This window comes from Leptidea sinapis, chromosome 21 (assembly GCF_905404315.1).
Source record: "Leptidea sinapis chromosome 21, ilLepSina1.1, whole genome shotgun sequence".
NCBI classification, from domain to species: Eukaryota; Metazoa; Arthropoda; class Insecta; order Lepidoptera; family Pieridae; genus Leptidea; species Leptidea sinapis.
Window position 1 is genome coordinate 721,281 of NC_066285.1, and position 27,079 is coordinate 748,359.

At 33.8% G+C, this 27,079-nt stretch overlaps 1 protein-coding gene across 1 annotated transcript in view; it reads left to right on the plus strand.

Annotated features, from left to right (window-relative positions):
- The window catches only part of LOC126970485 (potassium voltage-gated channel subfamily H member 8), a 179,607-nt gene extending 152,875 nt beyond the window's left edge, over window positions 1-26,732 (plus strand). The window contains exons 6-17 of the mRNA XM_050816417.1: window positions 721-905; window positions 988-1,222; window positions 5,019-5,182; window positions 6,086-6,302; window positions 8,701-8,880; window positions 10,617-10,816; window positions 14,684-14,933; window positions 16,083-16,198; window positions 16,278-16,564; window positions 17,924-18,116; window positions 21,278-21,424; window positions 22,710-26,732. Coding sequence (XP_050672374.1) covers window positions 721-905; window positions 988-1,222; window positions 5,019-5,182; window positions 6,086-6,302; window positions 8,701-8,880; window positions 10,617-10,816; window positions 14,684-14,933; window positions 16,083-16,198; window positions 16,278-16,564; window positions 17,924-18,116; window positions 21,278-21,424; window positions 22,710-23,177 — 2,642 coding nt within the window. The 3' untranslated portion in view covers window positions 23,178-26,732. The remainder of the gene's footprint in view (window positions 1-720; window positions 906-987; window positions 1,223-5,018; window positions 5,183-6,085; window positions 6,303-8,700; window positions 8,881-10,616; window positions 10,817-14,683; window positions 14,934-16,082; window positions 16,199-16,277; window positions 16,565-17,923; window positions 18,117-21,277; window positions 21,425-22,709) is intronic.
- Window positions 26,733-27,079: the final 347 nt, after the last annotated feature.

Below are 27,079 nucleotides of genomic sequence, written 5' to 3' on the forward strand. Positions count from 1 at the left end.
ACGTTGATCTGTTTTCCGATGGGAATTCATTCAAGTTTCTTCACGTGAATATTCAGTAAATACACAAGACCCTTATCCTTTTTATATTAGTCTGACAGAAGTAAGTATACCTATTACTTTTATGTCGAACAGAAAATCGTATACAAACATATTGACACAAATATCTACAAATCATTTCAATAATTTATAACGACACTACATTTATTACAAAGCGTCTTATTTTAAATGTCTTAACAACGAATCACTACAATTTGAATGTTTCTGCTCGAGTTAGTATTCACGTTTTTTGAGTTAAATACAATGACGTTCTATACATATAAGAACATATTATAATTTGCAGTCCGAACTGCAAATGTGTGCTAAAAGACAATTTAAGTACACTTTTCTCCTTAGCCGTGTGTCATCTGTCACTGTCCGAATCGGGTTCTGAATTCAACATATTACTTAACCTAAACTGAATAAATGTTTTACATTGCTGCTTATAGACCAAGAATATTTCAAACAATCAGAGTAAATGCGGCAATACAGCAGTCGAAGCTTATTTTATTATTTTGTGGCATGTTTCATATTTCAGCTTTGATTTTATACGACGTGATTTGTCTATAAGTATAGAACGTCATTGGTTAAATACAGTAACAGGGTGGTTTATGCGTACAGGGGCCGCGGTGCGGCCGTCGGCTGGTGTGGTTACTCTAGCGTTGTCCCCATTTGTACCCGCAGCGGCGCTATTGGGCGCCCGGTTTCGAGCTGAATCTAGTTGCCTCCTTCCAGACCCAAATGGCAATCTGGACCCTGAAGCTCCTTCACCCGCTAACATGGGCAGGAGACGCTCCAGGGCCGTTCTATACCAGCTTTCAGGACACTACAAGCCGGACAAAATGAAAACAAAACTAAAACTCAACAATGTCAGTAAGGTATCATTGTTGTTTTGTAACCTCGTATACGCCCACATTAATTTCTATTCTAATCTGTTTTAATTCATTTCAGAATCTCCTACATTCGTCTGACCCGCCGCTGCCTGAATACAAAACATCAGCCATAAAAAAGTCCAAATTTATAATCTCACATTACGGCGTTTTTAAAACCTTCTGGGACTGGTTAATTCTTATAGCGACGTTTTATGTCGCTGTTGTTGTGCCGTATAACGCCAGTTTCGTTGACGAGGGCCATCCGAGGATAAGTGTCACCAGTGATGTCATTGTCGAGGCCCTATTTATTATAGGTAAATATTGTTTGTCTCTGTATATTACTTAGTATTCCCCGCACGTTGGAATAGGGACAGGCTGCCATCTACATGACGTCATAATGACATCAGTTAAACCATAAAGAATCATTTATTCAAAAGTATTGCAACTTCTAGATGCTGACGTCACGCACACCTTAATGTTTATTAATTTGGTTTTAGGTCTAGCAATCGCTATTACAATTAAACTTATAAAAGAGTAACAAAAGTGTACAACTTTTATGCAATGTATAACTAACACACACGAAATGCATTCATACTATGGTATTGAACATCCCTAGCTAAATCTATGGTACTTATACATTATTATATTATTGGGCAATTCGACTTCTTAAGCTAAACATAATATACTTAATCTAAAACAATCTTAATATATATATTTCTTTTGTGCCTCTGTTGTAACCGAACTCATCTTAAACGGCTTGAACTATTCTAATGAAACTTTCTCTGTGTCTTCAGATGGATTAGATTCAAACTTAGATTCACAATTGAACTACCTCCTAAACGCTGGACCGATTTTGATGATTTTTTTTGTGTGTTTCAATGAATTTGAGATTGGTTTAGACTCTCAATTCTCTCCATATAACATAATTCTCCTGCTCATGTGTGTGTTAGTGAACTCCTCCTAACGGCGGGACCGATTTTTTATAAGACGTGTGTACAGGACAACGTCTGTCGGGTCCACCAGTATTTTTATATATTTTAGTTTAGCTCAATGAGGTTTCGTCCCTGATCGAACGTGGCAAGTTATATCTACAATCTTCAAACCAACAACAACAGTATTAGTGCACTGCTATGCGAAATAATAGGTTTGTTTGATTACAGTTGTACCACAGAGTAGGTTTTACCCTGGCACCTTCTACAGACGAACTGTTTACGCCGTCGTAACACGTGACCAATTTTGATTTGTGAATGTGTGCGTTAGCAAGTGGCTTAATATTCATAATACTAAGGAGCTAATGCCTGCGTGGCTGACTGTTTACGACTTGTCAGTCAAAAACGGTGGCAGTCACAATAGATTCGCTAAAGTGCATAAGCCTCGCACGTGGGAATTTGTCAGCTCATTTTATGTAGTAGGCGTACAAAAACCTTGCGTTACGTATTTGGCTGCGTGACTAAAATCGAGTACAACATTTAATGTTCTTTAACTCATCTCACGTAATAAATGTAACAGTTTTACATCCGCGTTACTGCACAGGTTGCACAGGTTAAATACTCTAAGCCATAAGGCCGTAGAATCTAGAACAGGTCTTATCTCGAGTCGTAATTAGACTTACGGCCGTTCCCAATATTCAGTCTATCTCTTACTTGAGATAAAAATCGTAATTATCGTTGACTTTTCTGTCCCAATAAACTTATCGACGGTAACTCTCCTTATCCGTACACGTTGTCTGTAAATGGGACGACGCGTAGCAGATAGAAGTTTGTATGGAAATTGCAATTCACGCGTTGCATATAAGGCGATAAGAATGACTGATTGGGTATATTAGGACAGCTATTTACTGACAGTAGACGGTAGTAATAATTTATCTCTAGCTGTAGGTAGTCTATTGGGAATGGTTGTTAGTGAGCACACAATAGTTGAGTTTTGTGTCCTCTGTCTAAATTCAGGTTGGGAAATAATGAGTCCTGATTAAGTTACCTACAGTATATTCAAAGCAGGCTGCCGTAGTATACCTAAGTACTTCATTTACAGACTAATCGAAGGTTCCTGACATATAGTTGAGTATTGTGAAATAATTAATACCTCTCAATAATTGTGCCTTCACAAATTCAGTACTGAGCTGTAACATCGTGGTTGTTTTTCTTTGGACAAAATATATGCTTTATAAAGTCGCTTATAAGATGATCCAAAAAAAAATATTATTTTTAAAATACTTACATTATCAACGATACATTGAGAGTTCGGTATTTGCACTAGAATACTTCATCAAATGTATTTATTTGTAGTATGATTTGAATAATAAAAAAAGAAAAAGTCTCACGTTTGCTCATATTTCTTACGATTGTTAAGGATCAAATTTTGGATAAAATATTTGAACTTATACCCCTGACTTCGTAAATCTTTTCGTGTAAAAACGTAACAAATAAACACACATTAGAATTTCTATTATTAGTATTTTCGTTTCAGCTTATTTTTTACATAAACTCTTCTCGACAAATCCGAAATGCTAAAACCACATTTCAAGGCTTTTTCATCTATTATTCATTACCCGGGGGGGATTACATTACTTATACATTCTATGCGCTAATTTACACAAATGTTTTAGAGTGTTTTGATGTTTAATACGATTCAGAGCTATGATTTATTTAAAACATTGTCTATTTGAAAATTATATTATTAAGGTCCTACGTACGTACGTCTACTTGAAAAGAAGTTCATTAAGATGCACCAGTGGCTCTTTTATATTGGATGCCGGCTGTGTGACTGTCAAACATACATAGTGAATTCGATCATCATTGGGAAATCACATCTTATAATTATGAGACTTAACATCTTATGTCTCAAGGTGACGAGCGCAGTTGTTGTGCCGCTCAGAATTTTTGGGGTTTTTTTTCAAGAATCCTGAGTAGCACTGCATTGTAATGTCCTGCTCGTCTCGGCCCTTTTTTCATAAAAAAAATTTTTGAGAGGGGGCAAACGGGCAAGAGGGTCATGTGATGGAACATGGTGAGACAACCGCCCATGGACATTCGTAATACCAGAGGTTAGGAGATGGGTTGCCGGCGGTATGCGAGTCGGAAAAACTGCAATCCCTCTTCTATACATCAACATGATGCGAGTGGAATTGCGCATTTTGACGTAACGTCCGGTGGTGGAATTCAACGGTAGAAAATGCAGAGAGAACCCGCATCTCTACGCAACGCCAAAGAATGAATTCGATCGGACATGACATGGTCGTCGACGATTCGAGCCGCTTTTCGTCCATGCGGTCAAATGGAAGAAGCAAAAAAAGATAATCCGTTTTTCAGTATTGGTATTTGTATGTTAGTTTTACTGTAGTTGTACCATTATATAGTGTGTCATCAAAACAAACATAATTTATAACGTTTATCTCCCCAGGTAGACTTGACCCATAATTTTCAAAACTCTTATGCGAGTCCTATTAACAGATTCCTTTAAGGCAAAGAATGTTACAGTTTTTGACTCTCTTGACTCTTTCTCTCTTACTCAAAAAATTAAAACCCAACACTAGAAGGACTTACAATAATGAATGGCATGTCCATTGTCTCTTGAACACGCCACTACACAATTGACAACAAAGTTGCATGACCAAAAATCGTGACACATCGTGTGTTCAAAATAACTGCCAACGCTTCTGTCAATCTCTCTCAAATCAATGATCATAGTTTCTCAACCTTATTTTGCTCACCGCCCACTTTGAGCATATGTTTTTTTCTAGAGTATTTTCGTGTATTTTTTTTTGCCTTTTTAGACTATATTTTTTAATCTACTCTGCGCCATCTCAATGCCCCCTAATTTTCTCTGGGTCTTCTACTGCCACATTGGTTAGTGACGGGCGAGGATCGAACTGGAAGCTCCGTGGTGAGATTCAACGGCTATCCACTGCACCACAGACGCTATTTTCTTCTATTCTTAAAGTGATTAGTAACAGCAGTGAACACAAAACATTTCCCGCTTTTAAGTTATGTATTTTTCCCTATACTGAAACTACAGATGATAACCAAAGGCGACTACTGCGATCGTAACAGTAATATTGCATCGACGAGTGACATAAAAATACCCTTTTTCACTAGTCGACTTCACTTACAGATATTGTACTCAATTTCCGAACAACATTCGTAAGCAAGAAAGGAGAAGTGGTATCAGACTCAAAACCGATCGCGCTTAATTATATCCGAAGCTGGTTTGTGGTCGATCTTCTAGCAGCGTTGCCGTTTGACCTACTTTACGCTTCAGATGTCTACAGCGGAACAGTAAGTCACCCCAACAATACAACACTAATTAATTTAGCGTAGTTTTAATTATTGTTTGGACTTCAAACAGCCACTCAACTGCCGTAGGAATTTATGGCTTTTCGCTTTGTTCGGAATGTTTTATAAACTTTTAGGCGCTTCTTCGGGCCCAAGTGAGTTTTGCTCAGTTTTAATTGGTCTTAACAGAAATTAATCCAGTTACTGGCCAGTTTTAGTTGGTCTGCCTTGTTTTTGTTGCAAATCCAAATTGCAGTTGAACCATTTTCAATAAAGACATAATATTTTGAACAATCACGGCCATACCATATTAGGTACTAATAAAATGTTTAAAGTGATAAAATTGTATGTTAATTAAATCCAAACCACTGCTTTCGAAAATAAAATTATGATTAATTATATTATATAATACAATTGGTTGATTCATGAAATTTATAGCATATTATCTAATATGAAACTGTCATAACAATAGTATTAACACCAAGAACAGCAAACTAATAATGCCTACTACTCGGCTAAGTGGAGTTAGTAAGACCCAGAAAATGCTCAAAACAAAATCTATTACGAAATTCAAAAGAATGGTCAAAAGGTTTGTGTGGTAAAGTTTACTATAACATTAATGATTTTCTTAATCATACCACAGATTGAGAATGAAGCGACTGCCCTCAGGCTATTAAATAACAAGTTATAGGGTACGACATCACATTGTAACCATATTTTAATGAAAAAAAAGAAGCCCACTGAGTTTCTTGCGCACGTTCTTCTCAGGTCCGAGGCATACTTTTTCGAATGGACAGTTTTTGTCTTTCAATAAGTGATATCATTTTGAACCAAAATATTTGAATTTGTATTATGTTAATTAGCATTTATGTAAAGAAACCATTGCACCTTATGTTGACGTCACAGGAATCAACCCATGGCAATGTCCACCTGGTGAAGTTGACTCGATTGCTACGACTGGCCCGACTCCTGCAGAAGATGGATCGCTATTCACAATATTCAGCTCTTATTCTCACTCTCCTCATGCTGTCATTCACCCTGGTCGCCCACTGGCTTGCCTGCATCTGGTTTATCATCGCTGAGAAAGAAATTGAGCATCACAAAAATGACAGCTGGGACTTAGGTAAGACGATGATTATTTCCTTTTTATTATCATGTATTTTTATCATTTTATTATCTTGTCTGTATTAAGATGACGAGCGCAATTGTAGTGCTGCTCAGAATTTTTGGGTTTTTTAATAATTCTGAGCGGTACTGCATTGTGATGGGCAGGGCGTAAAAATAACCATCAACTCAACGTCCTGCTCCCTTATTTTCATAAAATAGTAAATTTATAATATGTTTAAACTAAGCGGACATTTTAGACTGTCTAACTGTAGTATATCAATTAAAAAAATTAACAAGTTTATTCAAGTTGTTTCAGTTTTAGAGGTTTTTCTTTTAATTTATCTCAAAAAACCCTGGAAAATAAAGGAAAACCCTCGAATCTTGTACAGTATAACCCGGCCCTTAAAGTTTAATAAAATATTTTAATGCATTACTTAACTTACTTACTTAGTCTTAAGTAATTAAAATAAATATTGTAATGCGAATGTCTTTATTATTATATAATATATTAATTTAAATCGTTGAATAAATAAATGAATTTTGTAATTAAAATAATACCAAGTAAAAACATACATATTACCAAATTAAAACAAGGTAAATGAAAAATAAATATTTTCTAATTCTGTCTATAAACTACGAAGTTCAGAAATATAAAGACGCGACATGTGCATTGTGATTCAACTTCTTTGGAGTTGGTTCCAAGAATAGTACAACATGTTGTTTTTTTAAAGTGATAACCCTCACTTCTGGGATTAATAATAATACAAATTAAAAGGGCGTACACCTTCCTCAAAGGGCGCCAACGCTAATGTGATTTCTCTGGTGTTGCAAGAGATTGTGGGCGGCGGTGACCATTTAACACCAGGTGACCCATATGTACTCCTTTTTCATAAAATAAAAATTGTATTGTACATCATACGTAAATAAAAAAACAGCAGGTGAAAAGGGCATCGCTACACCTACTCATGCCCTGTGAAAGCATTCAATAGAAACATTTCAAAATTTGACTACAAATAAGACTAAAGATCCTACTGTTTCATAATGCATTATATTTTATATCAACCTATAAAATCTTTATAACCATAAGTAAATATCAAAACCGAAACGGCCCTTTGATATAACCTTAAACAAACACCTGTTCCGAAATAAAACACATTGCTTAAAATATTCTGTAATTAAAGCTTTATGTGACGACATAAACCTATTTCAGTGCGTGAGTGTTTCAAACAACACAGCGCGTGAAATTACGTTTGGACGTAAACTCGAGTCGCTTGTAGTAAAACGGATAGCGTTGATATAATAAAAACTCTTTCTCTCTTCACGGAAGCGATTAATAAATCATCACCGCTTTTAGTTTTAACAAACAGTTTATTAAGCATTCTCTGTTTTATATGTATTTGCAAAATTGACCACAGTCCCTTATTTATTTACGACCTTTTTCATTAACATAGGTTAACGAAAACTATCCTTAGTTTAATTAACTAGAGGTAGACAAATCTATCCTTTTAGGCTTACTTACATTTCTATAACCTTAAGACAGATAGCATTGGACTATAACTGTATTGGACATAACTATGGATAGATAAGATCTTGTCATTAAACGGTGACGGCAATGTATCCGTAAGTTAAACTAAGGATAGATAGGTTATTGAAAACGGCCGTTAAAGTAAATCAAATTAAATCAAAATTACTTGATTCATTTAGTTTAGGCCAAGGGAATGACACTAATGAAAAAGGTTTAGCTTTAATGAGTGTTTAAAAGTGACAAGAAACTCATTGCCACAACTGTCAAATTAATATTTACAGCTTCATCGTTTTAATCATTTTTTAATAACAATATAAGTGATAAAAATACTCAAAAGTCAAATAACTAACACGAGTCAAAAAATAAATGTAAATTGATAAGTAAAGAAAAAAGTTATGAAGTACAATAGATACATCAATCCAGACACACTGTAAATAAATAAAGGCACTATGGGAGCATTGTTTTAAAGATTATTAAGATATTTATTTTAATTTTAACCAACTCAACCAAGACACAAGAAACAACGTATATTTTTTTATTATGCAATACTCATTAAATATATCTACTAACAATGTGATCCATATTTCTGCAATGCTTAAGAAAACTTCGTAGGTTAGGTTGGATGAGGGCAGCGCAGGACTGTCATCTTTGGGTAAGGCATTAGTCCAGTTTTAGACGTCTTCCGGCTGATATGATGATGATGATAATGATAATGAATATAGTTGACTTTGGGCCAGATGATAGATATTTGATTAAGTATAAGACTGGCAATAGACTAAAGATCTTCTATCGAAATATATAAGCCACAAATGAATAGGAATCCGCTTTTGTCTTTCTAAATCTAATTAAACTGTATAATCTGGTAATTCAATTTGGTTTGTGAAAACAGGTTGGATAAACAATTTGGCTGACAGACTGAAGATTCCTATTGGCAACATATCTCACAGTGAGAGCTATGTGACCGCTCTATACTTCACGTGCTCGTCTTTGACAAGTGTCGGCTTTGGAAACGTCTCAGCGAACACGCTTCCCGAGAAGGTGTTCAGTATTCTTGTAATGCTGGTTGGAGGTAAATAATGTCATGTTATTACAATAAAACTGCACATACAGGGCGTCCCAAAGTTATGGGACATGAAGGGAAAGTACCTTAAATGTCGTAGATACGGTATTTAAAAAAAATACTATGTTACTCAAGAAGAGTTATTAGTTTTTGGCCATTCTTTCGATTGACATCATAAAAGTAGGGGTGTTTTTTACATTTAAGTCGGTTCGATTCCCATTAATTTTTAGAAAATGTTTGAATGCAGAATCACTAACTTCAAAAATAATATAAAGTCTTCTGTCAGTAAAATACCCTATTTATCTATATTAATCTACGATATTTAAGGTTCTCTCCCTTCATGTCCCATAACTTTGGGACACCCTGTATGTTGCGTATGTAACTTAGTCTTAACTTGTATGGTGACAGGCGACTTTGTTAAATTCATGTTATAAACTTTTACATATGAATATGTGATAGTTATGTTATTAAATAATAATGTATCTTAGTGTTTTTGTTAACGACGGTAGCAATATGATAAAAATGAAACAATTGATAGCGGTATTTCTTAATTTTGAAGAAGTAATAACTACATATATTTAAATCTACTTTATAAACCAGGTTAAATTTTGCTTATTCACAAAATCAGTACTGGCCTAAGATATCAACTATGGTGTCAACTGAATATGCCATGCGCGTGCACCCGAAATCGAGAAACAGTCCTACAACCCAAACAAATTAAAAAGCTGTAAAATATGGAGGGCAAACTTGGCTTTTGTTCCGAGAGTGATAATTTGAAAATACTATTTGATTTGGTTGAATTATATACTGATTATGGTGATAATATTTAACATTTTTAGACATCGTTTCAAATGTTGTGGAACTCTTATGTAATATATTAATATGCTTATTCTATCAATCTTTTTGCAAATCAAGGAACAACAAAATATACTGCAAAAATAATATGATTTCTTTGTGTCAATTTTAATCTTTCTGCAATCTAACTCCTTAATAACTTGCCATTATGCCCTAGTTTCCATATCAATACGAAGCCTTGTACTTATTGAAATAAAGTCTCTTATAAGAAAAACCCCTATCATTATATTTAACTAAGCATCGGAAAAGTATCGCGTTCCTGGAACGAAGCGGGCGTCCCTTTAGAGGACATATCGGATGTCATAATAGATGGAAACCCTTCACAGATTTATTTTATCTCAGTTATGCAATAAAAAACTTTGCTTAATAACGATCTCTGTGGGTATATATTTTATTTAAACATAGATATTTGTAAATTAAAAAGGTTAGTAACCATTGAGACTATAATAAACTACCAGTGGGAGGCTCCTTTGCACAGGACGCCAGCTAGATTATGGGTACCACAACAGCGCCTTTTTCTGCCGTCAAGCAGTAATGTATAAACATTACTGTGATTCGGTCTGAAGGCCGCCATAGCTAGTGAAATTACTGGGCAAATGAGACTTAACTTCTTATGTCTCAAGGTAACAAGCGCAATTGTAGTGTCGCTCAGAATTTTTGGATTTTTCAAGAATCCTGAGCGACACTGCATTGTTATGGGTAGGGCATAGGGTAATTGATAAATTACCATCAGCTGAACGTGCTGCTCATCTCATCCCTTATTTTCATAAAAAAAAAATACCGGAAAATATAGAGTTAAATACTATATTTTAGAGTACGGTTGATAACCCCACTGATAACTATACAAGGTCTACCCAAACATAACGAATGAAAAATATAATTATTTGTAGCTCTGATGCATGCCGTGGTCTTTGGTAATGTGACTGCCATCATCCAGAGGATGTACTCCCGTCGGTCCATGTATCAGAGCAAATGGCGGGACCTGAAGGACTTTCTCACCATCAACCAAATACCCAAGGAGCTCAAGCAACGTATGCAGGATTACTTTCAGACGATGTGGTCCTTGAATCATGGGATCGACATACATGAGGTACCAATGCAAATAATAATAATAATATTGACACACTTTGACACAAATTATCTTGCCCCAAACTAGGCATAGCCTGTATTATGGGTACAAGACAACGATATATTTAATAAAAGGCATATACATTTAGGCGGGTACATTTATTTTCTCAAAATTGATTCCTTTAGAATTCTTTTTGGTGTCATTTCTACTAACTACTAGATACTACTACTGCTTCGGAAACAAATGGCGCTCTGAGAGAGAAGAAGCGGCGGAAGAAAGTCTTCCAGCATTCTTTTTTTTTGCGCTCTTTTCAATAAAAGTATACAATATTGTAGAATCATTTCTATCGCTATAAATAATCACAATCTAGTCCCAGGCTGTCCGATCATTTAGATATTCAGCAGTGGAGTAATAGGATTTACGACAGAATAATTTTTTTATAAAACATTTAAATTATTTTATAGATAATGCCTGAACAGTGGCTGGGACTTAATTATAGAAGTGTATACATTTACCCTTAAAGCTATTATGCATTCTTATGAAGCCTACTAGAATTAGTTACAAGCAATCCCTTATTTCTAGTGTTATAATAATGAAAATCACTATTGAGATCAAAAAGACAATATACTTACTTAATCATACTACAATATAGAATATACTTACTTAAACATACATATAAATATCTATGACTCGGAAACATGCATCCATATTCATCATAATATAAATAATTGCACCTGATAATATAATATATATCTTATGTATAAAATTCTCGTGTCACAATGTTAGTTACCTTACTCCTCCGAAACGGCTTTACTGATTTTTACCAAATTATATATACAGATTCAGTAGGTCCGAGAATCGGCTACTATCTATTTTTCATCCCCCTAAATGTTAAGAACGGTAGTCTACCCCAATTTTTTTTTTTTTTGTTTAATTTATTATGATTCAGCATTGAAAAATACATACAAATTTAAATTTTCGCCCTTCTACGATCTACAACTATTTTTGTATCACGATTTTTATATTATTCTGTTCCATCCACCAAAGCGATATAGGGTTGCAAGATGGCAATCGAATATAATAATTGTTTTTTTTTATATGTTATATGGCAATACGACGTTTGTTGGGTCAGCTAGTATAATATCATGTGATGAATTCATATAAAAACTATTTTAGTCTATAAATCATTAAATTATAATATTATTCGACGTTCTAGAACGTTGATTGAAGTAAATAAAATATCTTCATCACTATAGTTGAGAAATGTTTGTCTTACCGAAAATATTTATACATGTATATAGAAGACGAGGTTAATAATACAAAATACAATTTTTTATATATTCATAATGTAGTAACTTAGATTAAGGATTGGTAACGGCTGCGCTCCAACTAGATACCGCACTATCTAAGAACAATAGCTTTTTTATTACGGCAACTATTAGATGCTTGTGCGCGTGTCATCTTGGCATCTTTCAAATTTTGTAACATACGCTTCGTGTTATTTTACATTGAAATTAATAAAATACAAAATACTAACTGTAGATATGTGATCCCAATGTACTTGTTATTTAATGCACAGTACAGACCCTGTTGCCCGTCAACGTCACACATTGTTCGAGACCAGCTCGAGTACGCCCACTTGGGCGTAGTATTAGTTGCCACACTTTGCGACTACGGTATGTAGACCAATCCTTAATGTAAGGTAAACATTTACAATAATACAGCTGTATTTTTTTTTTGATAATCAGGTCGATTTCCGTCAAAAGTAATTGCTTTCTTATAAATCGAGGGCATGATTCCTTTCATGACTTTTCTTTAAGTCTTACCCACAAAACGTAAAGAAGTAAACCAAAAAGAGTCTTTATTTTAAATTTTCACTATAACATATAAAAACGAAGAGTTAATTAAAAATATTAATAAATAATGAATATTTTATAACATTTAGTTAATGTTCTTTACCGCGTTTAGCGCCAATTGCTCTTATTACTAATAATTTTATAGCGAAAGAAACAATGGATAATTCAAAATTTAATACTTAACGTGACTCTGTAAAAATATAAGTCAATATCTCAATGAACTCTTTGTTCCTAACCTAATAACGTTGAAGAGTTTACCTTATGTTTGAAGAATAAATATCAAACGATATATTAACTTTTGTGTTGGAAAAATTGCGCTTCACATCAACTGAGACTACCAACATAAAAACAGAAAATTGAATCTGCGTGGTTTTAGATCGCGAGATGTTTGACTTTTGTACGGAAACAATAGTCTATCTTAGGAGTGTTTTTCGTTTTAACTATAGCCATGAGATTATATAGATTATAATGGTTTGTGTATCTTAATCTATACATATAAATACAATTGGAGTGTGTGTTTGTAATATTGAAATAACTATGTTCTACTCATATATATGATGTATATGAATTATATACGGTACAACACAAATAACATTTTTTACTATTTTTTTATTTTTTGTCTGTCTGTCTGTTCCGGCTAATCTCTGAATAGATGGACCGATTTTGACGGGGCTTTTATTGGCAGGTAGCTGATGTAATAAGGAGTAACTGAGGCTACGTTTATTACAGAAAAAATATTTTATTTTTGAAAAACAAAGTTATGTTGCAATGTCCAAGAAACGATCTAACTCTAAAAATAATTTATAATATGACAAAACAACGTAGTTTTAGACTTTCAATAAGTGATGTCACATCTATTTTGAATAAAAATATTAAAAAAAAATAATAATTTGAATTCGCCGGGTCAGCTTACTAGCTACATATATAAATGTAGTGTCTTGATGTTTTTTCCTATTGATCTCCTAAACTAATGAACGGATTTGAATAGAGATTACATCATGTAATGCAGTTAGTTAAACTTTCTTAAGTAAGGATAGTTTTTATTTTGATTTGGTATAATTAATTTTATTTCCAATATTTGTTTTATATGGATTTATTTTCTATGAATTTATTATCGCACGGTTTGACAGATCTGGCTGTCAGGGAGCATATTTTACGAAATAATTCTTGATGATATGAAATATTATTGAGAAATTCATAAAAAAAAAAAACAGTATTTTATTTTTATATCTCGCGTAACAATTTGGTACTAATTTCTCGCGCTACTTGTAGTTTACTCAATGAAGCAAATGTTTTGTGTTGACTTAATTTTCGTTTACCAATTTTCGTAGGTATATGATAGTTTAAAAATGTAAATTAAAAAAAAATCAAAAGACAAATGTAACGATTACAATAATAACTCCAAACATGCATATTATGTACTTTTAAAACAAGATAATCCAAAAATAAATTTTCGTTACAACATTTTGAAAACTTCGAATTGACATTAGATTACCTATCTTATATATAAAATTCTCGTGTCACAATGTTCGTTCCCGTACTCCTCCGAAACGGCTTGACCGATTCTCATGAAATTTTGTGAGCATATTGAGTAGGTCTGAGAATCGGCCAACATCTATTTTTCATACCCCTAAATGTTAAAGGTGTCACGAAATTTTTTTTTTAATTTTTTTGACATTTTTTTTTAAATTTCTTTGATTATGAGTCAGCATTAAAAAATACATACAACTTCAAATTTTCACCCATCTACGATCAACAGTTACTTTTGTATCGCGATTTTAATATCGGCAATACAACGTTTGCTGGGTCAGCTAGTAAGAGCATAGAAAATTGTAGAGAAAATGTTTTAATATTTAAAAAAATGAATTCAAATTTATTAAAATTATTTATTTTATAACTATAGTTACCCTTGTTTTTATGTCTATGCAAGTCTTAAGTTTTTGTAAGACTTTTGTAAAATACCAACTTCTATATCACTTACTTTACTGATATTTTTATTAATACGAAATATTTCTCTATTTATTACTTCCAGACACTCAAAGAATTCCCGGAAGAACTGCGTGGCGATGTATCTTTGCATTTACATCGAGAGATTCTTTCTTTACCAATATTCGAATCAGCATCTCAAGGTTGTTTGAAGTTACTCTCCCTTCACATCAGAAGTAATTTCTGTGCTCCCGGCGAATATCTCGTACACAAAGGGGACGCGTTGACATACATTTACTATATTTGCAACGGGTCAATGGAGGTGATGCAGAATGACATGGTTGTTGCAATTCTAGGTACGTGTACATTTTTTACATTTAATGAAGAAGTAATACACAGAAACATGTTCTGTGTATTTGGTTAATAATATTTGCCACCTACACCTATTGGAACAAATATTTCATCATCTAAAAGACACCCGACCCAAAGTTATGACTCATAAAGTGAAAAATACCTTTGTGCAAACCTTAAGTCGCTTCACTGATAAAATTCTGCAAAAATAATACACAGCACTTAGATCATTTATACGTCTAGGTAGACTGTGACAGTTGTGAAAACGTCGAAAAAAATTGAGTTTAAAACTTATCTGTATTTTGAGCAATTCACGCACACTAACACATACAAATCTCGAGTGTAAGACGTAGCTTGTCACGCACACTAAACTTATATTCCTTGCCTATTTTCATCGGCTGTCTAGCAGCAACAGCCTCTTGCTGTTAAACAGCCGATGAATAGAATAGAGATCTACAGGTATAAATTATCTAAGACACAGCAGAATTATTGTTCTTTGTCAAGTAGAGTACATGCATAAGCGTAACACTACCCTTAAAGAAAACACCTTACTTCCAAGTGATGTTTGCTATACTTTCGACTCGCGGTTCGTAAATGCGGCATGGCTTGATGATGAGCTACTAGTTGTATTGGCGAACACATTGGTACAATCTTGGACGCAGTGTTACCTAGGCCAATGCGATGGGGACTAGGCTAAACCCACTTCTTTCAATAATAATTATTATTTCCTCCGACCGTTGTTAAAGTCAAATGATTTAATTATTTGCGTTGTGTATAATTTTTTGTAATCATTAAAGGTTTTATATTATTGCATCCAGATTTAGCTAATGTTCAAAGAAAATAGAATAGATATTTTTGCAAATATCAGCTTATCCAAATTGCATCTTGGCAGAAATAATCCGTGGATAATTCTGTATGAACATATTATCAGCGCTCATATTAACTATTCAAATGTTGTATAAATATTAATTACAGCATTATTCAATAAAAAAGCGAGTAAGTTACGAAATCGATTCAGACAAATTGCTTAAGCGTCATTAAATTTACGAGAAATTTCTTTTCGACAGAAACAGCTCAATGACATATATATTTCGTATGAAACCACATTACAAAATCAAAGTTTTAATCAATTACATTATGAATTAATTTATAAGGCAAAGGAGACCTCGTGGGCTGCGATATGAATACACACTTACAAGCCCATAATGGCTCGGGCACCTCGCAGTCTAATAACCCCGACGTTATCGTCAAATCAAGCAGCGATGTTAAGGTAACAACATTTACATGAAATTGCGATCCCAAGTTTGAATAATGAAGGGCGTGTTAATGGATTAAGTTTAATATTACAGGCTCTCACCTACTGCGACCTTAAGTGCATTAACATGGTCGGTCTGGGCGAAGTATTGCGTCTTTATCCTGAATATCAGCAAGAATTTATACATGATATTCAACACGATCTCACTTATAACCTCAGAGAAGGATATGAAGCCGAACAAGAGTCTGATGGTAATGGCCACCCGTCTCTTACCCTGCCTTCTATTTCGGAAGATGATGAAAATGCCGCGGAAGAACAAACTCTAACGCCAAAAAAAACGATAATTGCAAGTACGACAAGCCCAAGACATGCTCGATTTAGGTAAGTGAATCCATGTTCCACTCCAAGGAATTACAGCATGACGGTATAAAGGTGACATTGAATAAATATACGTGTTATTTTTATAAAAATAAGGAACGAGACGAGCAGGATGTTCAGCAACAAATTTCTGAGCGGCATTACGGCTGCGCTCGTCACCTTGCGACATAAGATGTTAAGTCTCATTTGCCCAGTAATGTCACTAGCTACGGCGTCCTTCTGACCGAAGCCCACTGGTAAAGTAACATGTAGAACTACTTAAGCTTGATCATAAAATAATTAATTTAAAAATTAATCTAAATAATAATTAATAAACAAAATTAAATCATACTTACGGGGTGCTACTCACCTACGAGTTCTTGACGGCTACGGCGCGGCGTGAGACAAGTAGGCACAAAGTAGGAGTCAATGCCTACACTAGCGCGCGGCTACTAGATTACTTACAGGATGTTCCGAAATGATATTATGAAAATTTATTTATTTAAGTGGGTTATGTATTGTTTTATGATTACGGTTAAGTTGCTTTACCTGTGCGCATTTAATTTCTAACATAATATGAATGTTATAAATCACGTGAAATTTCATTATCGAACCCTAGAAGCTATAAAGTTTCATCGTATAAAAATGTATAAATCGCCAGCACGGTACGAGATGCGATAAATTGGAATCGTTTTCACTCTACTTGATTAAGAAGAAATGAAATTGATATAGTCATTGCCGAAATAGTTGTATTTTAATTGTTTATTAGAATAATTAATAGAGTCTTAATTTTTTATTTTACTTTTTTACATACCGCTCAACAGTTTAGCGGTGCAATCGTGTCTGTGAACTAAATTTAGGAAGCCGCGATGCGGGTTGATCTAGTCATTGTAAACCTTTTTGTGAAAATATTTTCGTATTTGTATAGTCTATATATACACCAGTGCGAGGCTCCTTTGCATTTCTATGCATTGCCGGTATTCTATCGACTAGATTATGGGTACCACGACGGCACCTATTTCTGCCGTGAAGCAGTAATGTGTAAGCATTACTGTGTTTCGGTCTGAAGGGCGCCGTTGCTAGTGAAATTACTGGGCAAATGAGACGTAACCTCTTGTTTCAAGGTGACGAACGCAGTTGTAGTGCCGCTCAGAGTTTTTGGGTTTTTCAAGAATCCTAAGCGGCACTACATTATAATAGGCAGGTCGTATCAGCTGAACGTCCTGCTCGTCTCGTCCCTTATTGTCATAAAAAAAACTTAGGCTCGTAATTTATGGCTAGAACTGATAATAAACCAGGATGTGTGTTATTGTCAGTTATTTTCATAAGTGTGCACGAACTATATTTTCCTTTTAGATAGTTAGTTATATAAAATATTTCTAGATCGGATGGGCATGCCAGGCTAACGCATAAGGAACTACGTGAAAGAATTGAAAGGCAACGTTCGGTGGCAACACCGAAAATATCAAGAGCTGATTCTCTGGAAGGTTTAAATTTAGAAATACGATCGTCGGTGGAGAGACTCGATACACAGGTTTCCAGTTTACATCATGACGTCGCCGCGCTCAGCATTGAAGTGAGTACTCTATTGATTTTTCCACGCGAAAAATTCTTTTTTTAAACTTGATTCCGCAACGGTTCATGTTGTCCACTGTTGTTAAAGAATTTATGTATAGAATGTATAAATTTGAACGTATGTTAATATGTTAAGTATTTATGTACCGTTACACAGTTTGCTAAATTGCTTGCACTTGCGAGATGGTTAAAGGCATAGTCGATCTCTCGACAGAAACAATCTTTATTATGATTAGGTATATGAAAGGTCAGGTTTACGCGAAGGTTTGCCTTAATATAAAAGCCACAGTCAAATATTACGCTTTTCTGTGGCTGGGTTAAGTTAGTATAATGCTAGAAAGTATGATAATCATAGTGTTAACATCAGGATCAAACATATACTTGTTTTACCTACTAATCGGCTAAACGAGGTAGTAAATCCTAGAAAATGTACATAACAAAATATGTGTTCTGAAATTCAAAAGAATTGTAAAAAAACGTTTGTGTGGTAAAGGTTCCTATAGCATAAATGACTTTCTTAATGATACCATAGATTGGTAATGTAGCGACCGTCTTCACGCTTTTAATTAATTATAGATAATAAAATAAAATTTTAATTCACTTATTAAACGTCTAAAAGTACCCATTCGAAAATTTATACCACAATCCTGACAAGAACGTGCGCAAGACACTCAGCGGGCTTCTTCTTTTATTTAATTAATAACCTGAGGGCGGTCGCTCTATTCCCATTCTGTGGTATCATTAAGAAAGTCTATTATGTTATCTGTACCACATAAATGTATCTTAATAATTATCTTAAATTTCGTAACATATTTGTTTTTAATATTCTCTGGGATCATGTTGTCAAATTCAAATATTTTTATTCAAAATAGGATTTAAAATCACTTATTGAACGTTAAAATCTACCACCCATTCAAAAGAGACTGCCTCAGACCTGAGAGGAATGGGCGCAAGAAACTCAGGGGGTTTTTTTTTGATATAAAATATGGATTACAATGTAATATCGTACAATAAACATTTATAATTAAAGAGCCTGAGGGTGTTCACTTTATTCCCAGTCCGTGGTGTCATTAAGAAAATCGTTTATGCTATAATAACCTTTCCCACACAAACGTTTTTTAACAATTATTTTAAATTTCGTAACACATTTGTTTTGTACATTTTCTGGGATCATATTGTAGAAGCATATACATCGCCCAACAAAAGACTTACTAACTCGACCCAACCGAGTAGTAGGAATAACAAGTTTATGTTTGTTCCTCGTGTTAACATTATGAATATCACAGTTTCTAGAAAATTCCTCAATGTGCTTATGAACATACAAAACATTATCAAAAATGTATTGAGAAGCAACAGTCAAAATGTTTATTTCTTTAAATTTTTCTCTTAATGATTCTTTAGGACCTATACCACTGCAATTTGGAATCAAGAGTAATGCCAAGAAATATAGCAGATTCCACTGGTTTTACCACCTCTCCATTTAATAAAATATTCGCATCTACATTTTTGACATTTGGCGCGGTGAATTTAATATGTTTGGTTTTATGATTATTTCACAATAAGTTATTGGCGCTAAACCAGTACACGATGTCAGATAGAGCATTGTTTACTTCGTCATACAAAACTTGGCTTCGTTTCACTTTGAATATAAGTGAAGTGTCATCCGCAAACAATACCAGCTTGTGTTTTTTTTCTACAAGGTTAGGTAGATCATTTATATAAATTAGGAAGAGGAAGGGCCCCAGAATAGACCCTTGTGGTACCCCCATACCGAGAGGAGTCCCAGGAGATCTCCTGCCATTCACCTCGACCCTCTGAATCCTATTATTTTAATATGAGATCAGAAGATCGAGTGCAGATCCTCTTATACCATAGTGGCATAGCTTCCTGACCAGCGTTGAATGTTGAACACAATCAAAAGCCTTAGATAAATCACAGAGGATACCAAGTGCATTCTGTGATTCCTCCCAGGCTTCATAAATATTCCTGATGAGTTCAACACCTGCATCCGTAGTCGAGCGTCCCCTAGTAAAACCAAATAGCTTTATATGAAGTAACTTATAAGTGTTAAAGTGAGTAAGCATTTGGCTTAAAATAATTTTTTCAACAATTTTACTAAGGGTCGGCAACACCGAAACAGGGCGATAGTTATTCGGGTCAGAAGTGAGTCCCGATTTAAATATTGGAGTAATTTTACTATACTTCAGAAGGTCAGGAAACACGCCATGTTCAATACAGTTATTAAAAACTAGTGCTAGATATGGTGCTATGACGTCAATAACAGAACTTATTATTTTTACAGATATGCCCCATATATCAGCAGTTTTTTTCATTTCTAAGGATCTGAAAGTTTTAATTATTTCTGCTGGGCTAACAACACTGAATTTGAAATTTTGTTTTCATTTTCCATTTTCTAAAAGAAGTGACTCGGCAACACTGGTGGACGAGACAAGGTGCTTAGATGGAAACTGGAATGTCAGAAAAAAATTCTCAAAAGCAGAAGCTACTTCCTGCTCAGAGTGGATTTTTGTATTGTTTACTATTAGATTATTTTCAAACTTGCAGTCTTTCGCTCTTCCAGATTCGCAGTTAATAACTTTCCAAGTCATTTTTATTTTATTTCACCCAATTCATTTATTTCACTGATTCACACCAATGTTGTCATGTCATCAATAAATGCCGTTGAGCATGTACAAATTGTTTAAAAAGGCAGTTACGTTAATAATAAAAATATTCAAATAAAATACTTTTTAAAGGATTAAAACGCGTGTAATTGTGACTTTATTTTCTACATAAAGTACTGGCATCAGTCGCCACGAAAACGTACTCCTGCAAAGGTCACGAAACGTCGGGTAAAATAGATACATTACAAAAAAATACGAAATACGTTATGTAAAAAGAACATTTACATCATTTTATTTAAATGTGTAGACTCGCGTTAATCAAAGTAAATACTAATAAACTATATTTGAATATTTTTATGCTTCGACTATACGTTGGTTAAGACTTAATACAATTAATATAATCATTGTAACATTTTGAAGAATTCGATAAAAATTCCAGTTGGTAGAGTACAATATCCAATTATCGCAAATATTTCATAATACAAGTCAATCTATGAAACTGCTGTCTGTATTCTGATCTTAACTGTACATAATATAGGTGCGGCATGCAATTCAAGCTCTGCAGGAGATGACTGGGCCTGTATGGCACGCCGCTCATTCAAACCCGAACCTCCAGTGGAACACTCCCCCGAACCAATTAGCTCGGAGCTGTAGTCATCCACCTGACGTGTTTTGTTGGGATCAGGTACATGGAATTATTTGATATTATCATTTACTCTGTTACAATGTCATAAATCACGCATAAACTATAGTAAGGTCAACAAGAGGAGATAAAGAATGTAAACAAAGTTTCAGGGTTTCAAAACATTTTCATCCATATTTTTGAAAATTTAAAAGAATTGATATATTTTTCTCTAGAACTACCGGCCTGTGATTCCATAATTAAAATCAAACAACTACCTCACAATTACAGCAAAAATCAACAAGGAAACTAAAAGTAACGGATTAATAATAGCAAAAACAAATTTAAATACAAAAAAAATATATCACTTCGAACGCAATCCAAACAGGAATAAACTTGTTCACAAAATGGCGGACCAAATGTTGGCAACTGCGGTAGTGACTGCTTTCCTGTACCACGAAACAAGCAACGACAGGTATCGTCAATCCACTTACGCCATTACTGCTTACGCATGATAAGGACAGACTTAATAATCACTTGATATCGCAGTGTAACTCAGTAACGGTCTGTTTGTTTACATTCTTTATGCCGTCTCGTTGGCCTGGTTTACTTATAGTAATGTTTAATTTTCATAGTCAACAGAATTATAGAGAATTCAAAAAAAATATGTATCTACTTAAGAAAGTTTATAAAAGAATCTTAATTAAGAAACTTAGTTAGTATAAAGCATAAATAACAAAGAGTCTCTGGCCAAACTCCTTTTTTATATTTATGTCGAAAAAGTGGTCAATTTCTAAAATCTAGCTAATATGTTACCGTACATGAATTTGTTACTCTATCTTTATATGTGCTTTGTTACTCCACTGATGTTATGTTTTTTAACCGACTTCAATAAAGGAGGAGGTGCTCAATTCGTCGGTGTGTTTTTTTATGTTTGTTACGTCAAAACTTTCGACTGGGTGAAACTGTTTCGATAATTCTTTTTTTATTTGAAAGCTGGTGCTTCCCGTGTCCCATTGTATTGGTTTCCCATTGGTCCAGATCTGGCATCCATGAGAAAACCATAAAAGTCTTAAATTTGCTATACATACGTATAGCAAAGTGGATAAATTTACAAATAGCTCAATATCGCGCCAACCGATTTCGATGATTCTTTTTTTATTGGAAATTCACAAATTCACTAAAAATAAAAATAAATAAAAATAAATTTACAAATAAACAACCGACTTTAAAAACACTATTCCAAAACAATAGATATAATATGCACTAAAAAGTATAAAAATAATTGCGTATTTCTATACAATTTTTTTACCTTTTAACACACACACTTTTTTTTCCTTTTTTGCAGCAAGAACGATCTACTACGCCGGAGCGACCGAAAGTCAACAGGTGTACACAGACTGAACCATTCTTAAACTGTGTAACTCAATACATAGTGGAACATCCAGCCACCGTGATGCTACTACTCGGCTTAGATCCCATGGCCAACTTAACCCCAGTCCTGCCCCCAGCAGTAGAATACTACGACACACGTAACCGTCGACCGAGCGGTCTCGAACAAATCGTAGAAACCGAAAATGGAAGTAGCACACCTTCTAGCACAGCGAGTGAAAAACCCGAGCAAAAAAGAAGCCCCGCTGAAAGTTGCATAAATTTAGACGTACCCGCAGATTTCAAAAGAAACGATAAGGATTATAAGACCGCCACTTTAAGGAGAAGTCGATATTCAGCAAGTGATAGTGATGTAACACAAAAATTGTTACCGACAAAAGCGTCCAATCAAAGCACATTTAGTCTCAAGAATTTTAACAGTTAAGTCTATGTTCCAAGTATATGCTCATTAGTTATTAATTACAAGTGATTTCTCAATGTTAGATTAAAAATTTTTTGTAAAAATATTTAAAACTAGGATTAGTCTGCTAAACCAGTTATCTTTATTCTCTATTCGTACTAATCGATGTATTTCCTACTATGTGAGTTAATTAACATCGTAAAAATTATTAATGTACATATCACATATCATATTGTTGTAAAATTATTTGTTTAAATCTATATGTAGTTGTTTATCGGTGTATCTAGTCCATGTTAACTCGTATCTACATTATGAATGTATCGATAGAGTAGTCCCTCACTAGTGACGTAAATTCCAATAATAAATACATATTCAACATATAGCAATAAACTTGATATGTATATATACATATTATGTAATGCATATTTTCTTATAGTAATCAGTAAATCGAATTCGTCAAACATTTTATAAATTGATTTACCCACAATTATTGTTTTTCCACATTTTGGCAACACAGACATAACAGAAAAGGTACCTACTACTTGCATTTGGTGCCACTAAAGAAATAAAAAGGTACTATAACTTGATGAGTAAGTTTGTGATTTCTCGGGGAAATTTTTAATTACTCTATGAGATTAAATAAAGTATTTCTTTAAAGTATTTGGTAATGAAATCGTTATCAAAAATATTTAGAAATTTTATGATTAAATGAAGTATGTATGTCGTATATTGTGTCTTCGTTCATATTGTTATCATTATCGTTAATAATGATTATGTATTTAATGCTACCAAGTTCGAGTATAAATACAATTATAACAGTAATATTTTTGTGCCTATTTGAAGCGCCACTCGCGAGCATCCACAGAACTAATTTTGACGTATAATACAAATGGCTGAGAAGGAACATACAATACTCTCAAGTACTTTTTGCATTTTGATTTAATTTCGTTCGTTTTCCGTGTTATTTATACTTCAAGAATCAACATAACAAAGTAAAGATTTTTTTTTGTAAATAGATTCCCACCATCTATCGATGTTTGCTGAGGTTGTCATCACTAGTTTTAGTACTAACTCTCGCTACATGGCCAACAGCACCAAAATGGCGAATATTTATGCGGGCGCCAGATATATAGCTTCAAAGAATTTCACATATCTTTGACGACTTTGCAAAGCATTTGAACACATATTGACGTAACCTGCCGGACTTGCTTCGCAAACATTTTTCTCCACAGTATGCTGGTAGACAACAAACAAGATGGACGACGATTTCGTAGACTCAGTGTGCCTGTTTTATTTGTGTGCATGTAATTATTTTTTACATGTGCAAGAAAACAATAATACTGTTTTAGTCGATTCCTTGATTTTCTTTAAATGTTCTCTATATTGTGTCAGTAAACTATTTCTTTTCTTTTTTAATTCTTCAACAGACCAGGGCTCATTTACTAAGGTTCTATTTTTGTGTTTGTTTTATTTTCGGGTTCCATATACATGGTTCCCCCTGTAATAGCTCTACAAATCCTAGAACGCACTCGCTGCTCCAGTCCATTATATAGCTGCACGCAGTGTAGCACGAACACAACCGTTCCGCTCAACAACGGTCGAGCAACTGAACACTGAACAAGTATGGCAAGCTACGCAAACATTTGAACACATTCAACTTTGAACGCTTTGATGTGTCGAAAACAACCAACACCGCGTGGCAAAGTGCAAATCTTTGTTCAGACTTTGAACACATACCCAAAGTCCCGTGCCACACTTAGCATTCAAACATCTGTTCAAACATGTGAAGCTAAGTCTGGCGCCCGCATAAAACAGGCATACAATCACTTCGACAGCCGCCAGTCCAGTGGTACCTATATAGTAGAGGTCAGTGAGCCAGACCGCACTATATATGTATTGTCAAACTTTCGATGCCCGCGTTGGCACGCTACCTATAACGCTTGGGTATAATAGACTGTATAAGTAAAATACGCCAAATTATACACAGTATTATATCAAGTTAAGTCTTCCTTAAGTAATAAAATTTCGCTGAATTATAATTATTATTGCATTGTAAGTATATAAGTATAAGGTGGTGTTTGGCGTGCGTGAGTAAAATTAGTTTTCCGGTATTTTTATTATTTTATCTATAAAAAACTTGATATCAGATTTGTCAGTTCTTTAAATTATATTTAGGTAATTCAAAATAATACTATTTCTACATTCACGAAATACGCCAAAGAAGTGTGCCAAATATTCTATATTTACTACTTTTTTACGCAAATAAATTAAATAAAATCAATCACTTTATTCATGTAGGTCAAGGAAATGACACTCGTGAATGTCAATAAAATTTCTTTTATTTTTACATTTTCCAATACTTCGAAAAAGGTTGGGCTTTAATGAGAAGAAGTGGCAAGAATCTTATCGCCAAATTTTTTAAATCGACATTTACAGCTTCAACGTTTTACAAATCATTAAAATTATAGTATTATATGTAAAGTGATACAACAAAAATACTTAAACTTCAAATACTCAATGCCTCACATGAGCAAATAAAAAAGTAAAACATAAATTAATAAGTTTAAGCACTAATGTTACTGAGTGCAGTACAGTATTAATCCACACACGCCACAAATAAATATGATTGTTTGTTCAAATCAAATCAAATAAAAACCCTTTATTCATATAGGTCACGGAAACGACACGAATGTCAAAAAAAATATATTTTCTTATTGAATCTACTGCTACTTCGTAAAAAGAGCTGATGAGAAGAAGTAGCAAGAAACTCATTGCCACTCTTTTTTTTATTTACAACTATTAAACAAAGTTTATTTAACTTTAAAGTTATTGCTATACCTAATCATAGTGCAGTCCCGGGCTGTGTGATCGTTTTGACAATCTACAGTTGAGTTATAAGTAAAACCTTAAAATTTTTCTACCTTAAAGTTAAGGTAAATAAGCATTATAGAATAAAAAAAATTGATTTCATTTAAGACTAAAAATTAACACAAAAATTTTATTTTAGTGTTGTCACCTTAAAATCTCCATATCGAGCAAAAATTGGGATGATTTTGGTAATAAGACATGGGGTTACCTTTAAAAAGAACCGCATAAACCCATCGTAAAGGAAGGCAACGCTCCTGTGATTCCTCGAGTGTTGCAATACAAAATGGGCATCAAAACACATTATATTATTACCCACGAAAGCAAAGAACGTTTCACATTAGTATGACTTCAAAGCATATTGTATAGTATAATACTTATGTGTAGGTACAATAAATATCTTTAACAAAGATATTTAATAATAATTCTTTAAAATGAAACGCTTATTAGTGTAATTAAATATATTAATTAATTATTTACTGTGTATATTATGTATGACATACAAATGATTGTGATATATATTGAGGGAATGTTAAATGCAGTGCCTAACTCTTATTGTTTTTATTTTTGTTTTGTTAAAAATAAAATCATCTAGAACGAGATGCATTTATAGTCAAAAATCTTAAACTATTTTTTTGTACATATTATAAAACTTTCTCTTGTAGTACAAAGTATTTATTAAGATAAATAAAGACAAATTGATGTTTCAAAGTATATCCTGTTTTATTTAAAACAAATATCTTTTATTGTATATTGGGACAGTTTTGGAATAAAATTCGACAATATTTTCAGCTTTAATTCTGAAATGCCTGTGTCTAGTAAAAATCGAGAACCATCCACTATTACGAGCTTCGACGAAATCATGATCATCATCATTTCAGCTGGAAGACGTCCACTGCTGGACAAAGGCCTCCTCCAAAGATAGCCAGGACGACTCATCAATGTCAAAAAAAAGCTGTTCTTTTTACTTTGACCACTACTTCGGAAAAGGTTGAGCTTTAATAAGAAGAAGTGGCAAGGATGTTATCGCCATATTTTCATATCAACATTTACAACTTCAT